The sequence below is a fragment of the Muscardinus avellanarius genome (genome assembly GCF_963383645.1).
Source record: "Muscardinus avellanarius genome assembly, chromosome: 20".
NCBI lineage: Eukaryota > Metazoa > Chordata > Mammalia > Rodentia > Gliridae > Muscardinus > Muscardinus avellanarius.
Genome location: NC_137806.1, coordinates 8,991,881 through 9,005,331, shown reverse-complemented (window position 1 = coordinate 9,005,331; position 13,451 = coordinate 8,991,881). Strand labels below are relative to the sequence as shown.

Here is a 13,451-nt window from a genome sequence, read left to right as displayed (position 1 = left end):
AAGGGACTGAATCCCAGGCTAAGAGGCTCACCCCGCTCCCTGCTAATCTGATCTCCGTATCTTCTCATCTGGCCCAATCTCCCACTCTTCCCTCTCCTAGACTCTGCCACTCAGTTCTCTAGAACGCACACTGCTCAGGGCCCCACCTTCGGCCTTCCCACAAGTGCCTCCACCGCTGCTGCTCCTCCCAGGTCCCACGAAGTGCTCACTCCTTGCTTCCCACTGCCAGTTCTATGCTGTTTCTTCTTTGTTGTTCTTTAAAACACACACACACACACACACACACACACACTCCCTCCCTCCCTTTCTCTCCCCCTCCCCCCCCTCTCCGATGCCCATACCACCATTTTCTTCTCAAAGTGGTCACACTCTGGTGGTCAGTGGGAGCGGTCTTCTCAAACACCACACTTCGGGCACCGTCCCAACGAGTGTCCACCCAGGGAACCCTGCAGTAACCTGGCCTTCACACCACACCGGTCTCTCCCTCCACCCCTGTGGCTTCCCTCTAAGCCTTGCCTTCACTAATGATCATTCATACCACTTCCAAAATCTAAGTTCAACTGCCCCACAAGCTGCCCCGACGCGTTCCACCTACGGGGTCTCCCCTAGGCCGACAGATGACCCTCTTGTATCCCAGGGAGCACCCTGCCAACGCCCGTCGCGGGCTCCCCGAGGCCTGCCTTCCCCGCTTCCTGGCTTTGGTCTCCATGCCCAACGTGATCATCTACCTCACACACACTTTCAGTTTCTTCATCTCTGGCTTTCTCCTTGGTACTAGTTCGGTAAAACTCAACTCTAGACAAGCACAATTATCTACTACTTTGTGCTAGAAGGCAAGCTGAGCGCTCCACCTCCAGGCACTGCCCCAGGGCTGGCGGGCCCCACTTTAACAGGGAGGGCCCTCAGCGAGTGGTGTGAGCCTCCCACCTTCTAGCGAGCCAGCGTTCCCTCTTACCTTCCTCCATCAGGGCCCCCACTCCCAGGCGATGACCTCACCTCATACTTCATAGAGAAATAGAACCAGCGGGCAAACCGCCACCGCCCTCACCAAGCCGCCCCTTGTGCGTTCCCCAAACAGCTGCCTTCCTGACTCTAAAGAGGGAAAACAGAACTTCATTTCTAATTTGTAACCAACCTCTCCATAAAACGATCCAGGAGAGACGGGAAGTAGCCACCAGGAGCCAAGTCTTTGGATCAGGGGACAGAGTTGTCTTCATCCTTTGGAATGGAGCCGTTTATTTAGTAGTTCTGGTGACTTTTTACTGATATCTGCTTGAACATTTTAACCTACTGATTCAATCACTTGGGTTCACCATTTTCTGCTGGTTCATTTTCCCATAGTTACAGGTTTTATTTTTCTGCTTCTTTCACATGCCTGGCAATTCTGACTGAATGTCAAACACTGAGTTTACGTTGTAGGATCTTTCGATATTCCTTTAAAAACTTGCGGTTTTTGTTTTGGAATACAAGTCCTTTGAAATTGATGCTGATTCTTTTGGGCCTTGCATTCAATCAGTATTAGAGGAGTCTTTAGAATCATTTGACTCTTCCGCTAGGACAACCCCCGAGGGCTCTTCTTGTTGTGCATACAAGGCCTTACTATTTGGGCCAGAGTGGACAAATTCCCGGCCCTGGAAGCTTCCAGTATAGGTCGTCGTCGTCGTCGTCTTCCTCGTCCTCCTCCTCCTCCTCCTCCTCCTTTCCAGTTGCTCCCCCCCCCCCAGACTTCTAAACTTCCTCACAGGCTCTGACCAGCTTTCCACCAGACGCAGGAAAGCCCTTGGAGATCTCTTTCCATGCATCTTTGGTGCTCCGCCCCAAAGTCACCTTGGCCTCCCCAAACTCTTGAGTCCTGTCTCCTCAGCTCAAGGAACTAACTACCTGGCCGTGTTGGGGCTCTGACCCTTTCTGGCTACAATCTGAAACTCCTCCAAGTCCTCCTGGGCGACCCGGGACTCCGCATCCTTCTTAAAGGAAATCAGTGGTTGATCTCCTGGCCTCCAGCTCCTGCCGGGTTTTCTTCTGTTCCCTTTCACAGCAGAGCTGCTCCAAAGAGTCGACACTTCCCACGCCTCCCTTTTCATGTCAGCTCTTCTCCACCTGGTCTTTTTTCCCAATACTCCCACCAACACAGGCCAATTGTGCCCATCTATCCAAAGTAAAGACCTGCTTCCCGTGCTCATCTCAGGGGATGCAACTAACCCAGGGACTCCCTTCTGGAGACGCAAATCCTCACCGTCTCCTCTCCTCTCCTCTCCTCTCCTCTCCTCTCCTCTCCTCTCCTCTCCTCGGTCCTCTTCTTGCAGAGCCCAAGAGTCTAGCTTTAAGTGCCAGCCATATGCTAAAGATGTCCACACTACACTCACAGCACACACTGCTCTAATGTGCTACGTGCTTACACAGCCAACTAAATTTGGAGAATGAGGCTTTTCAAACTTCAGGAGTCTACCCCCCTCCTGATTTTCCTGTCTCCCTGTGGCCCAATCATCTCTCCACCTGCTCAAGCTGAAACACAGGGGCGCGCCATCTCTGAGCGCATCGGTGCCTGCAAACCCAGCAGGTCCTGCAGCAGCCCGTCGGGGTATGTCTCCAGTCAGTCTGCTCCCATTCTCAGCACCGCCACTCTTCCTAGAGCCACCACTCGCTCACCCACCACGCGCACATGGAGTCTAAGTGGTCTTTTAAAATGTCAGAAGGTGCTACTCCTTTGCCTGACCCTAATGGCTTACTTTATTCCTAAGTGATCAAACTCGTGTGGGCTCCCACACCCCGTCCCGGTCTAGAACCCTCGATGCCGGGGTCCTCACGTCACAATGACCAGCCCCTGCTCACGCTGCTCAAGCCACTCTGGCCTTCCTCTGGGTCCTGCCTCAGGCTCTGTGCTTGGAATGTTCTTCACCCCGACCTTCACAGGACTGGCTCACTCCCACTGTTAAGTCTCAGGTCAACTGTGCCTTGACCAGCTAGGCAGGCGCTCTACCACTGAGCCACGCACACCCCAACCCTCATCCTCTTCCTCTACCTGGAATTATGTGTTTCTGTCCCATTGCCACTTGGAGCCTCAGAGAGCCCACAGTCTAGAATGTTAAAATCCATGAAGCAATCCCTGTCTGTTCACCGTGGAACTCACAGGCTCCCAGCAGGCTCCCAGCAGGCTCCCAGCGGCACTGGCTGCAGCAAATAAGCAACACAAGCTTGCTACAAAAGTGAATAAAAACTCATTTGTGTTTTCTCAGTGTCTGCACAATGCACTTCACCTCATGTACCTCTCCTTACTGTGAGACAATGATCATGTTTTTGCTTTAGTCTGCAAAATAACTCTATTTGTTTCGCTTTCAGATACTGTTCCAGGTAACAAACTTTCAGCCATCTCTACAGACACTCATCTCGAATCCTCACAGTAAAAGCATTCTATGACTACCGCATCCATCTATATACTTGAAACCCTTCAGTGTGGCTTTAGAACTTGTCTCCTAAGACTAAACCAGAACCAATTATCCATGCATCTAGACTACCTTGACTTATTTACAAATTATGTTTACGTTATATGCAAATGAAGTTATTGACAAATACAAAATTTCATGGCTATTTTATAAGCGCATAAAATACATTTGGAAGCAGAATTAAATTTATTGGCAACATTGATCACAACAAGATATTATGATAGGACCACTTCTTTTTACAGTATAGACAATCTGGGTTTGCGTGAGCTTGCAGGTGCAGCCAGCCACACAGCACCAGCGGCTGGGCTGGGAACTGGGTCTAGTAACTCCCAGGGTGATGCTTTCCTCAGTAATTACTAAATCTAAAGATACAGACTTTATTTTTACAACTGTATCATACAAGGGAGAACACTTTTATGTCAGACAACCCTATACACAAGCATATATAAATGTTGTCATGGCCAGGCACAAGTTCAAGACTCGCCTGGGCAACTTAGTGAGACCCTATCTCATATCACACACACATACACATTAAGCCAGGTGTAGCTGCACTCGCTGTAATCCCAGTACTTGGGAGACTGAGACAGGAGGATTAAGGTTTGATGACAGCCTCAGCAATGCAGTGTGACCCTGTTTCCAAACAAAAAATAAAAAGGGCTGGGATGTAACTCAAAAGGTAGAATGCCCCGAGTTCAGTCCCTAGTACCACAAACACAAGACCTTTCTGAAAATTCAATTAGTGTTCAGTAAGATTTCTCTGCACACTATTTATGCAGACACTGCCTTCTTCACTCCTCAGTTACCTGGTAAGGTAGATCAGAAGAGACCAAAGTCCAGTCAAGTTAAATGACTTGTCTAAGGCCACGAAGTCAAGCCGCATTTCTGAGAAAATATACCACTGTTGTTTGGGATTCTAAATTATCTAAGTCACTCATGATGGCGCAGGCCTGTAATCCCAGTATTTGGGAAGCTGAGACAGAAGGATCACAAGTTCAAAGCCAGCCTCAGCAACTTAGACCTTGTTTCCAAATAAAAAAAATAAAAGAGAGCTGGAGATGTAGCTCAGAGGTATAAAACCCCTGGGGTTCGATCCCCAGTACCACACAGACAAAACAAACAAACAAAAAACTTCATCATACATAAAAAGTTATACTCTATATTCAGTTTAGACCTTGACTTTCCTTGCCCCTCGATTTACTCCAAGGCCACACCCTATTATTACAGCTGATACTTCCTAATACGGAAAGAAAGTCAACTAACACGATGTGCTTTAATAATTTGCAAATCCAGCAAGCTATGGCACAATGTATACTGAAAGCTGAACCAATCCTGTTAAAGATAAACACTGCACCTTTCAAAGAACTCACTGCACACACATTACAGTGCAGGTAATGTGTCACAGACTTACTGAGGTCTGCAAATTTGTTTTTTGTTTCTCATCAATGTCCCACAGGGGGTGAGTAGGTGCAATTTACTCCATGTATTTAAGGGAGGGGTCTCCTCTACTTGCAGTACTGTAACAGGTCCAAGTCACTATAATCCAAGGCTTCAGATTAAGAAATGTGACCAAGAAGAGCTTGCTACACTTCATATACATACTAAGGACAGCCTAGGAGCACCAGGTGTCACTGAGAGCAATTCCATTGCTTAAGTAATGGGAGTCCTGTTCTTATCGATATCCCGATAACTTGATATATTCTTATCAGAAAGTTATAGTAACGTGTCATATTTTAATGGTTGCAAAATATTTTTACTTGGTATTTTAAAAGTAAAATGCTAGCCGGGCATGGTGGCACACGCTTGTAATCCCAGCGCTTGGGAGGCTAGGACAGAAGGGTCCACAGGTTCGAAGCCAGCCTCAGCTACTAAGTGAGGCTCTCAGCAACTTAGTGAGACCCTGTTTCCAAGTAAAGTACAAAATAGGTCTGGGAGTATAGCCCGGAGGTAGAAAAGCCACTGGGTTCCACCCTCAGTACCACAAACAAAATAAAATGCTCGTTTTGTCTTTAAAATTATTTCCCACTTTTATACTACTTCTGTACAAAAGACACATATTTTATTCCCAAGTTACAATCTAATATTTTCATTTCTTTGAGGGTTTTTTTTTTAATTTGGCCATGTGTGCGTATGTGTGTGTATGAACACGCACATAGCTGTGTTATCTGTACCGTTACTACAGTTACTACTCCTAAACACCGTAACACAGTAGAATGCAAAATCTAAAAACCCGGTCTGTTCTTAATAAAATATTAGGAGTGATTTAGGTATATTTAAATCTTGCCCCCAGATTCACAAACCTTTAAGCATAGCTTTCATCTCTGCTTGTCACTACTCTATATTTAAATGCACTATTCACTAACAGAAGAGAAATGTAATTTAGTAAAATTCCGCTGCTGATCATAAATACCCAAAAAACACCTTTATTTACACGAGCCCAAATTACAAGAAAATAAAGCCTAAATAAAAACTAAATCAAAATTCCTTGAGGAATTGGTTAAGTATGAACCTTCCCCCTAGAAAAATATATTACAAAATTTTACATTCACCAATTTCTAGAACCAGTTCCATTTCAACCTCTGAACCTAAGTTTAGAAACGACTCCAAAAAAATCTTGGACAGGGTAAGAAGCTGAAACCAAGATTAAATTATCTGCTTTTATCTGGACTGCTTGCTTTCTAATGAAAACCCCCTAAATACTCCTGATTCCTTTCTAATTCAAACTATCTGTACTTTCTCTGTTAACCTTGGCTTCTACTATAATTGAGAGTTCACATTATTTCCCTTCACTTGCAAGGGTGTTTCGAGAAATCTGGACTGATTTTTTTTTTTTTTTTTTTTTTTTAGGTGGTACTGGAGATGGAACTCTTCTACCTCTGGGCCACACTCCCAGACATATATATATATATATATATATATATTGGGGGGTGGGGGGACAGGGTCTCTTAGGCTAGGGAGGCTGGCTGGCTTAAAACCTGCGGGATCCTCCTGTCTCCGGCCTCCCAAGCACAAGGATTACAGGCGTGCGCCACCACGACCGGCTGGACTGATTTTTAATCCAGATAGAAGAGCTAAAAACTTTGGCTTAGAATAGTGAAGACTAAACGAAACACAAAACTTGGTTTCTTTTAAGAAATAAGTCAAACTTTAAAGTTTACCACTTAGTGATTTAAATTATTATAAAACTTGAAAACTAGGTTCTCTTATTAAAAGAATGTTTAACTACTCTTACTATGCTTAACTATTTTTACATACTGGGAATATGCACACACTTCCAATTTACCCCTGATTTTAAAAAAGGACCTCCTTTCCACTTTTTAAAGTCTCTAACTTGGGGTTAGTAACACTCTACACTGGACCAATAATGAAAGAGAGAAAAGGTAGGAGTACAAGACCATTTCATTATTAAAAAAAAGAGTTGCAGTGTCATGGTGGCCAGACCCTATTTCAAAAGTGGCCACAAAGATATTATCAATACGGTATTATAACTTACATCTCAATTACATCAAATAGCCTACCCTCCATCAGTTTAGGTAACAGAAAGCTGAGTCTCCTCACAATGGAGACCTGCACCCTACACAACCCGACGAAAAGTCCAACTACTGTGGGGACAAGCAGCACAGATTTGCTAAGTGCGATTTTAAAAAGCGGCCTTCCAGCTGGGAGTGGTGGCACAGGCCTATAATCCCAGGACTTGGGAGGCCGAGACAAGACCTTTCGAGAGCTTCCTAACATGCGTCTCCACGAAGAATTTAACATAAAGCTTTGATTTTAATTGAAATAAGTTACTTTTAGTAACAAGAAAACTGACAGTACCGATCTTGGGTAGAGTACCCTTTCAACTAAATATAAAGCTGTGGCAATAAATTTAGGATTAAAAAGATAATAAAATCAAGTAATCTTAAAAGTTAGAAGTAATAAATTATAACAGGACATCTGCTCCACTTGTTTAAACTTTTGTCTGTCAAAAGGTCTCATTTCTCTTCTAAAGCCGTTAAGTCGGCTTCCCTATGGCTTAAAATTGACATCTGTAATTCATTAAATACAAAGCTTTCAAGTTATCCTTTTGATTTACCAAGTTGAAACTTATTATTCTGCAAATGGAAACATCTGATCCCTAAACCAATGATCCGGCCAAATCATCCAACTGATTAATAATGAGTTTTCATTGCTATTACAATAAGAAAAATAACTTAATATTAAATTACTAAACAAGTTTAAAGTGAACACTTTTCACCTCTAAGTGTTCATGGGGTAGATGAACTTCTATTTAGTTTTTCCTTTCCAATTAAGAACCATTCTTAATTATGCTAGCATGTCCGGCTTTTATTACAACTGGCCAAATGGGCATACATTAATAAATTATTAAGCCAGGCGTGGTGGCGCGCGCTTGTAATCCCAGTATTTGGGAGGCTGAGACAGAAGATGGTAGGTTCACAGTCAGCCTCAGCAACTTAGTGAAGCCCCGTTTCAAAATAAAGAATAAAAAAAAAAGAGCTGAGGTGTAACTTGGAGGTAGGCAGAATGTCCCTGGGTTCAATCCTCAGTAACACACACACACACACACAAAAGTAATTACCCTATCATTCTGTCAAAAGACAGATTTCTAGAGTTTACCACAAAACAATAACTATTAGGCATATTTCACACTTAGTAGATATATTTTGATCATGAAATGCTTCCTTAATAAGGAGGTGTAAAACAAACTGGACTTGTGGAGATCGGCCTCATCTTTCATGACCAACACAGCTTTTCTACTCTAGCCAGTCAATTTAGGTTTCAGGCTCCTGGGACCAGAGGAGACATAATTAACGTGTCAAAAGCAGAACTTTATTTAAATTAGCCCTTTGACCTAAGTACAAAATGCTTCACAAAGTTCTGGTCTGCCTAAGGGTTTGTGTCCAGTATACACCGCCAACCCCGATGCCCTGCGTCCTCCACCGCCGTGATTTACACAGCCCACCACTAACAGCGTGAGCGGCTCGTTTACCAGGGACTTTTGACATTTTCCTGGTAAGTTTAACACGTATTCTCGAGCCCAGACTTCACTGCTCACACACAGTACCTGCAGACTGTGAAGTGGAAATTTTTTAACAAATGATAGAATTAGTCTGAAGGGGGCAAAAACTCCTATGTGCCTCAAAACTAGAGGATCTGCACGCTATGATCAACGGACAGCCACTGCACTATCATGTCAAGATTATCTCAGCAAAGAAAAATGATCTGTCACACCCACGGATACTTCACTGGAGTCTGCTCTCCTTTCGGGCTGTAGCTCTCTGAACTATTTCCAGCGTTCAGAGCAACAAGACTACACGTTTGAAGTGTACGGTGTAGCTTTCCTCAAGCCTTTCCCCTTTCTGAGCGGCAAAGCAAGAACTACAAATTAACTTCCAGGGTAGGGCAACACCCACACCCCAACTTGAAAGTACTGTCTGTACAACTTATAAAGAGAAACAAAAATAAAACCAAAAGACAAGATTCTGCAGTCACAAGTACTTTAATTTTGAAAAACAAACGACTTAATTTAAAAAATAAACAAACGCACCATTCTACCCTACGTCGATACACGTAAAAATAAATTCAAAGGTACTGTTCTCAAAGGTACCGTGCTGCAGACAGCGCGACACTAGACGAGCTCAACTGCTACAAACGCTTAGCTGATCGGTAAAGCTGGACAGTACGCTCAGAAGGAACACGCGGCTGTCACAACTATCTTGCTTTAAAAGCTTAACCAACCCAAACGGTTTAAAGAGTTTTATTTTCAAGAACATTACAGAGCATAATGGTTTCTCCATTAAAAAAAAAAAATTCTTACATTACAGTACAGTTTTCCACGACAAAATCGTAGCGCCCAAGTCCACGCGACCGCTCGACTCCCTTCAACTGTCAAAACTGCACCCCGTTCAAACCGCTGCGCCCGAAAGCACGGCGGGCCCGAGGCTCGCGGGCCGTGGGGCTGGACGGCCGGCACCGGGGCCGGGGCGAGCGCGGCTGCACGGGCCGGGCCGCCGCCGGGGCCCGTGGGCCGCACGCCTCCACTCCGGAAGGCCTGGGAAGAATCCCCATTGATTTCTGCAGAGGAGCCTCGGCCAAGCTGCGGCGGGGCTTCGGGAAGGCCGGCGCGCGAAGAGCCGCCACGCAGGTCTTAAATACCGAGGGAGGAGGAGGAGGAGGAGGGGAGACGATAGTGCTAAGCAGCAGCCGGGGCCGGGGGGTGCCGCCCCGCCCGCCGGGTCGCCAGCCGGGCGGCCGCGCGCCGGGCTCGGGCGGGAGCGCGCGCGGGGCGGGCCGGCGGGAGCGCGCGGCCGGCGTGCGCGGCCCCGGGGCGCCCCCCGGCGGCCGGCGGCGGGGCTGCAGGCGCGCGGGGCGCGCGCGCGGCCGCTCGGCGGGGCTCGGCTCCTTCCGCCGCCGCCCGCGCCCTCCGGAGGCGCCGGCCCAGCCCGAGCCGCGGCCGCAAGATGGCTGCCGGCGGCCCGTCACGTGACCCCTTTGTGCCTTTCGGGCCCGCGGCGGCGGCGGCGGCGGCGGCCGGCGGCGGCGGCGGCGGCGGCGGGCGGCGGGCCGGCGGCGGCCCGGGCGGCGGGCGGCGGCGAGGGCGCGGGCGCGGGCGGCGGCCGGGCCGGGCCGGGCGGCCATCTTGCGGCCGCTCGTCGCCGCGGCGGCGGGCGGCGGGCGGCGGGCGGCGCCGGGGACACGTACCGACTCCTCTTCCTTCTCCATGCCGGTGGGCATCTGCGGCACGGCGCGGTTGATGGAGGCGTACTCGTGCAGGTCGGGCAGGTCCTCGCAGCGGAAGACCGGCAGCGGCTTGGAGGCGTCCAGCGCCCGCGCCCGGAACGACAGTTTGCTCATCGCGGGCGCCGCGGCTCGTCTCGGCGCGGGGGAATCGGCCGGGCCGCGGGGGCATGGGCGCCGGGCCCTCGCCGCCTCCGCCGCGCTGCTCGCTCGCCCGCCCGCTCAGTACGCCATGGCCAACATGGCGGACATTAAAACTCCACTGCGCGCTGCCCAGCCAACCCCAGCCATTCCCCACACTGCATCGCGCAGCGGCGCGGGCACGCGGGGCGCGCGCGCCAGGCCGGCGGCGGCGGCGGCGGCGGCGGGCGCGGCGCCGCGGACGGAGCGGGCGCGAGCGCGGGCGCGGGCGCGCGCCGCCCGCAGGCCCGGCCTGGAGGCGCAGCCCGCGGGGAGGCCGAGGCGGGAGGCGCGGGTTCGAGGCCGGCCTCGCCCCTTGTGGAGCCTCTGCGGGCTTCAAAGCCCCCTGTTGGCTATGGAACCCCAATAAATACTACTATATTTTTTTTCCCCATGTATGGAGTGTGGCTCAGAGGGAGGACGCCCCAGGTTCGGCCCCCAGTGACACAAATATAAACGTATAAGTAAAGGAGGCCCGGAGTGGTGACAGAAGTATGTCATCCCTGTTCTTGGGAAGCTGAGACGGGAGGATCGCAGGTTCGAGTCCAGCCTCGGCCACTTGGCGAGCCGGCTGAGACAGGAGGATCGCAGGTTCGCGGACAGTCCCTTACTTAGGCCCTCCGCAACTTAGTGAGACCCTGTTTCAAAATCAAGATTAAAAACAGGATGGGGGTGTAGCTCAGAGGTAGAATGCTCCTGGGTTCAATCCCCAGTACTGGAAAAAGAGAGAGAGAGAGAGAGAGAGAGAGAGAGAGAGAGAGAGAGAAACAAAATAGGGCTGGAGTGTGGCTCAGAGGGAGGACACCCCTGGGATCAATCCCCAGCATTAAAAAAAAAAAAAAAAAAACTAAGTCAGTAAATAAGGCCAGACTTGGCTGCGCATTTGGGAGGCTGACACGCCTGGCAACTTAACTCGAGGAGGCTCTCAGGAACTTAGTGAGACTGTTTCCAAATAAGAAATAAAATTGGGCTAGGGGTATAGCTTGGAAGTAGAATCCCTCTGAGTTCAATCTCCAGTACTTAAAAAAAAAAGTACAGGTAAACATTCAGGCTGGAGGTGTGTCTTGGAGGTAGGCTGCCCCTGGGTTCAAGACCTAGTACCAAAAAGTATCAATAAATTGTAAAAATGGCATTTATATCCTGGACAGCCCCAGAATAGGTCCTCCTGCCATTCTGCATTTACCTGCTTTACCCTTTTTCTGTAATTGAAGCAAAGGGAATGATCATCACACACTGTAAGCTTTAGAAAAAACATTTAATTGGAAGCACAGGTCTTCAACTGTCGAGAAGCTTTTCTTTTTATCTACCTATCATGACATTCTGTTCATACTGGGGGGGAAATTCTTCAGCTCGGCCTGGGGTTCACGCTGATCATGTGTTCTCTGAAAAACTTTACAAAACTAAAGCGTATAAAGAACTGTAGGAGCAGGTGTCATGACCCGCGCTGTAATTTTAGTGTGTGGGAGGCCGAGGCAGGAGGATTGCAGGTTCCAGGCCAGCAACTTCACAAGACCCTGTTTCAAAATAAAAAGGGATGGGGATGTGGTTCAGAGGTAGGATGGCAGAATCTAGGCCCTGGATTCGGGGGGAGGGGGGATTGATTTAGATGCGATTAGATGACAGAGAAAATGGGTATCCAGGGATCTCTTTCCAGTTTTAAAAACTGGAAAGATTTGCTGGGGTGCATTTAATAACTTTGACAGCACAATTTCAAATGTGGACTAGGATGTTAAAACAATACAGTTTGCAGGTCTGCTTTTCTCCCTGGGCTTAGGGCACACGGGCCACCGCCACCTTCCTGCTGGGTTTCCAGATCTCATTCCTCACGGCCTTCAGTTCTCCGGGAGCACACTTGGAGCGTCCTCACACACTCGGCTCGCTCCGCTACGGCAGAGATGGCGGCGCTCCAAGACTACCCCCAAACCCCGACCTTCACGGCACCTCCGGGAGGCGGAGGGGGCTTCCCCTGCCTTTCCTGTACGGAGGACATTCATCCAGCCATCGATTCAATGAGCACACATTTAGAGAGCCTTGCAAGTGTGCGGCTGCCGAGCTGAGGGAGGGAAGGCCCGGGAACGCCACTAAAACCCTGCGGCGCTCGGATGAAGGCCCAGGCTCTGTGGGAAAAGCAGGATCCTCTAAACGGGCCCAGGAAAGGCTTTTTGGAGGAGATGCCATCTGTGTAAGATTATGTGGCGGCGCACGCCTGTAATCCCAGCATTTGGGAGGCTGAGACAGGAGGATCGCAGTTTGCGGCCACTTCAGCTACTTAGTGAGGCCCTCTGCAACTCAGTGAGACCCTGTTTGAAAATAAAGAATAAAAAATAGGGCTGAGGGTGTAGTTCGGAGGTAGAATGCCCCTGGGTTTCATCCCCAGTACCACGCACACACAAAAAAGTACGCGGGCTAAGTACGGGTTTGCAAGAGAGGAAGGGAGGAGGGCAGCCGGGGCGAGGACCGCGGGCGTGCAGTCTCAGAGGCGAAAGAGGGCGACGGCTCGCTTGCTTGGCGCCTCGAGACCCACCAGCTCCCCGTGGACTTTCACACCTATTCAGCCAGGCTTGGCAGTTCTGAAAATACCAGCAGTTTGTAAGAATATCGCGACAGCTCTCTCCAGCCAACCGCATCAGACTCCTGCAAATGCTAGTTATGAAATTTAGGATTGAGGAAGTTCAGATTTTTATAGGACAAAAACAGAGTCTTTGGTTACAAGTGAGCCAAGGACATGCATTTTTTTAAAAAAGCTGTATTGCGGGGCGTGATGGCGCACACTTGTAATCCCCGCGCTTGGGAGGCTGAGACGCAGGTTCGAAGCCAGCCTCAGCTACTTAGTGAGGCTCTCAGCAACTTAGTGAGACCCTGTTTCCAAATAAAATATAAAATAGGTCTGGGAGGGTAGCCCGGAGGTAGAAAGCCTCTGGGTCCCACCCCCAGTACCACCAAAAATAAATAAATAAAATAAAATAAGCTGTATTAAAGCATAACAGCTACATGTGGAAAACTTCCCACACCCTATACTGGCTGGTAGTAAAGGGTGCTTTTGAACATAAATCCAAAAATCCCAAAATCCTAAAACTATTCCCCATGGCAAAT

At 48.9% G+C, this 13,451-nt stretch overlaps 1 protein-coding gene across 4 annotated transcripts in view; it reads right to left on the bottom strand.

The window, feature by feature from the left end:
• Window positions 1-10,295, bottom strand: part of EPC1 (enhancer of polycomb homolog 1) — a gene marked incomplete at both ends in the record, with an annotated part of 59,267 nt that extends 48,972 nt beyond the window's left edge. For all 4 annotated transcript variants that reach the window (XM_080717043.1, XM_080717044.1, XM_080717045.1 and 1 more), the window contains one exon: window positions 10,143-10,295. In XM_080717043.1, coding sequence (XP_080573169.1) covers window positions 10,143-10,295 — 153 coding nt within the window. The remainder of the gene's footprint in view (window positions 1-10,142) is intronic.
• Between the last annotated feature and the right edge of the window lie 3,156 nt (window positions 10,296-13,451).